The sequence below is a fragment of the Dromiciops gliroides genome, chromosome X (genome assembly GCF_019393635.1).
Source record: "Dromiciops gliroides isolate mDroGli1 chromosome X, mDroGli1.pri, whole genome shotgun sequence".
Taxonomy (NCBI): domain Eukaryota; kingdom Metazoa; phylum Chordata; class Mammalia; order Microbiotheria; family Microbiotheriidae; genus Dromiciops; species Dromiciops gliroides.
The window spans coordinates 37,444,910-37,448,988 of record NC_057867.1 but is presented as its reverse complement, the minus strand read 5'-3'; the positions used below and the strand labels follow the sequence as shown (position 1 = coordinate 37,448,988).

Genomic DNA, 4,079 nt, shown 5'->3' with positions numbered 1-4,079 from the left:
GTGGAGAGAGTTTCATCCCAGAGCCAAGTAGGTGGGTGAGAGAGATTTTATTTGATTTTAAACTGAGCACAACCAGTCCAGGCCTCCTGCTTTCAGAAAACTTTTTATGTTACCCACTCTGTCTACCTGTATCATGCCAGCCCTGATGAAACCCTTGGGCTTCTAGAAAATCTGTGGGTTTAGGAGTTAATAGAGCAAAACAGTTATTTAAGTAGGAGGATCTTGAAGAGACCTTCCATCCTCAAATATTTCCCCCTTCCGCAAATACCCTGGTGTGAACCATTCACATGCTAGTGTGAATTAGTTCAAGCTTCCTAACACAGAAAATAGGAGCTTAACTGAGGAGTGTAATTTTTGCAACAATTGGGTAAGGGAAGGCATTGAAGTGGAAGTTTAAGGATTATGGGATAATTGATTTAAAGCTAAAAAGGACCTTAGATACCCTGTTCCATTTTGTAGATTAGGAAACTGAAGCACAAAACCAGTTTTAATAGGAGTAGGAGTAGTAGTAGTAGTAGTAGTAGTAGTAGTAGTAGTAGTAGTAGTAGTAGTAATGGTAGTAGTAGTAATAGTAATAGTAAAAATGGCTTGCATTTAGATATTGTATATTGTGATGTTTAAAATCTATATTGTGTGATCGCCTTAAATTAGAAGCTTCAGCACCAGTCTTTGGGCATTAAACATTTATTAAAGCATACAGGTATTAACATGGAGTTCAGAAAGTTAAGAAAAGGTCTATCTAGCCTAGAGTTCCAGCCCGGTTGGGTTCTTCCTCAGGTCCTCCTCCACGAGCCTTCTTTAATCAGGAACTCTCTAGCAAGCTGATTGTGGAAGCTTTTTATAGGTCTGGAACAGAGGCAGTCCTTACACACTGCTTCAACCTGATTGGTTGGTGTCATCCAAATCCATTGGTTCTGAAGGTGTTCTCAAGGTGTGATTACAATCCAGTTGACTTGAAGTAGGCTAATCAGCAGTCAATCACTCTCACTTGATTCAATCAGTCTAGATTAATCTCCAGGTGGGTCTTTGAGTATCTGCTAAATCTCATTATTTCATCACAATATTAAGATTTATAAAACCCTATACAAATATCCCCTCATTGTATCCTTACAACAACCCTGGGAGCTTTCCTGGGAGGTAGATGCTATTATCATTCTCATTTTCCAGAAGAGGAAACTGAGGCTGACAAAGGTTAATTTAGTTCCCCAGGGCCACACATTTAGTAAATGCTTGAAGACCTCACATGAGGGGAACCCTGTTGAGTTAGGCCATTCCACTTTCAGATAACTCATATTGTTAGGAAGTTTCTCGGGCAAGATTTGAACTCAGCTCACCCTAAAAATGCATTAGACACTGGGATGCAGGGAACCTAGGAACAAGAACAGGAAGCCCAAGAAAGGTGGTGGAATAATGCTAGAGGTGAACTTTCCCTGTTTTATAACTCCAGAGAAAGAACTGATACTGATGGAACAGACTGAAGCCTGCTCTTTTTTACTTTCTTTCATTTTTTTCTTTTAATCAAGTTTTCTTATACAAAATGACAAATATAGTAATGTTGTTTTTTTTGTTTTGTTTTTTGTGGGGCAATGAGGGTTAAGTGACTTGTCCAGGGTCAAGTATCAAGTGTCTGAGGCTGGATTTGAACTCAGGTCCTCCTGAATGCAGGGCCAGTGCTTTATCCACTGCGCCACCTAGCTGCCCAATATAGTAATGTTTTACTTAATTGTACATGTATAACCCATATCTGATTGTTTACCACCTCAGGGAGGAGGAAGGGGAGGGAGGGAAAGAGGGATAAAAATTGGAACCCCAAACTATAAATAAAAACAATTGCAAAGGCCTTTGTCCCTTCCCTTTCTGCTACTGTATCCTGCACCTCAGGCCTAGAACTCAGCCCATCCATTCTGGAGGAAATAGGCCTCTGTTCTCTAACCACCTCCTATATCATTGTCAGGGGCCGGGGAGCAAAAGAAATGTGGGGAGCCTCAAGTGAATCCCAAGCAAAGCCAACTCCTCCAGGTCTCAGTCATATCAAAGGGGGAGTCTCCTACCACCTGATGGCATCACCCCCAAGTTTCTGAGACAACTCTTTGAGAAGAGAAGAAATCTCTTTGAGAGCTAAATCTGTCCAATTGAAGTCCTAAGAAGACAGTCCGGGATGTTTGTCTCACTCACTCCTTCCCCTTGGATCGATACCAAAAGGGAATGATTCAAGTCACCCGAGAAGAGTGGGGTTCTGCTTCCGATCCGAAGTATGTCCAACCTGAGAATCCAGAAGCTGGAATCTCAGTTTACCCATTTGTAAAATGAAAGGGTTGGGTGTAGCTAGGGGGCGCAGTGGATAAAGCACTGACCCTGGATTCAGAAGGCCCTGAGTTCAAATCTGGCCTCAGACACTTGACACTTACTAGCTGTGTGACTTTGGGCAAGTCACTTAAGTCTCATTGCCCCAGAAAGAGAGAGAGAGAGAGAAGAAGAAGGAAGGAAGGAAGGAAGGAAGGAAGGAAGGAAGGAAGGAAGGAAGGAAGGAAGGAAGGAAGGAAGGAAGGAAGGAAGGAAGGAAGGAAGGAAGGAAGGAAGGAAGGAAGGAAGGAAGGAAGGGTTGGATGTAATAATGGTCTCTGTTCAGGCCCTTCCATTCTAGCTCTGACAGTGAAGGAGTCTGGCCTTGAGAACCTCTTGCAATGTCACTTTCCCTTCTATTATAGTGGGGTGTAGGGAATGAGGCAGCTCCCCAGGAAGCCCAAAAACCCTTTGCCCCTGGATCATCTTCCTGCTCCATTGTAGCTAGTGTTGTGCCCAGACCTCGGTAGAAGAACCATGTGATCTGAAAATGGACCCAGGCCTCTCAACCTTGAAACCTGGGCTGTGGAGACATAAGTTTTGTGCACTTACAAGATGGATGAGTGATTCGATTCTTTAAATAACCCTCAGTTTTCTCATCTGTAAACTGGGGGTAGGATTTGCATGACCTATTTCACGGGGATATTCTGAAGAAAACACTTTGCTAAACCTAAAGAAATGGATGTTATGATATTAGAGGGATATGAATGAGTTAATATTTGTAAAGCGATTAGCACAGTGTCTCGCACATAGTAGGCTCTTTTTTTTTTTTTTTGAGTGTGATGGCCTTTAATAGTGCTTGTGCCGGACCGCTGCCCCTCACTTGGCCTGGCCACGCGGAGGGCCGGCCCTGGCGGGGGGCGGCTCCTCCTCGTCCGCGTCCTCCGGCTCCAGCCCCGGTTCGGGTTCGGGTCCCTCCACCTCCAGCTCCAGCTGGCCCAGGTACAGGCCCACGGCACAGGCCCAGAGCAGGCCGGTCGAAGCCACGGCCGCGCCCCCGACCAGCGCCCCGCCCAGAGACAGCATCATGGGCCGCCGCAGCGAGGCCAGGCCGGCCACGTACGAGGCTCCGCCGTAGAAGACGCACAGGCCGCCCAGGAGGAAGAAGCCGTAGGCGGCCTCGCGGCCCATGTCGCTCTGCATGAAGGAGATGACTCCTATGCCTGAGGCCAAGAGGCCATTTCTGAACCAAGAGAGGAAAGCAGTCTCATGCGCCTTCCACAGGAGCCAGGCGTCCGCGCGATCCAGCTCGGACACTGCGGGCGGCGGGGCTGCAGCGCGGGCCCCGGACCCGGGGCCGAAGGAGCCCTGGCCAGTCCGGCCGCGCCTCAGGGCCGCCAGCAGCAGCGCCCCCCGGAAGCCCACATAGTAGGCTCTTAATAAATGCTTATTCCATTCCATTCCAACTGGGTTAAAGGCACTCCAGTGTCAGGGAGCAGAGGGAAAGTGTCTTTCCCCTTCTGACAACCATCCTATGTTCTATACCCATAAGCTCTTGTTCTCAATCAATGCCAATGATATTATTGTGTAAACTTCCTGAGGGCAGGGAAACTCTTTTGCCCCTTTTTGTATCCCTAGAGCTTAACACAGTGTCTGGCACATTGTCATTGTTGTTATTGCTGCTCTGTTGCAAGTTCTAAATTGTTGTTGTTGTTTCAGTCATGTTTGACTCTTTGTGACCCTATTTGGGGTTTTCTTGGCAAAGATACTGGGGTGGTTTGCCATTTCCTTCTCCA

The 4,079-nt window shown here is 46.7% G+C and overlaps 1 protein-coding gene across 1 annotated transcript; it reads right to left on the bottom strand.

Annotated features, from left to right (window-relative positions):
- Window positions 1–3,103: 3,103 nt before the first annotated feature.
- On the bottom strand, window positions 3,104–3,744 carry LOC122733928 (transmembrane protein 160-like). The gene has a single exon (XM_043974631.1). The coding sequence runs from the start codon at window positions 3,742–3,744 to the stop codon at window positions 3,163–3,165; it is 582 nt and encodes a 193-aa protein (XP_043830566.1). The 3' UTR covers window positions 3,104–3,162.
- Window positions 3,745–4,079: the final 335 nt, after the last annotated feature.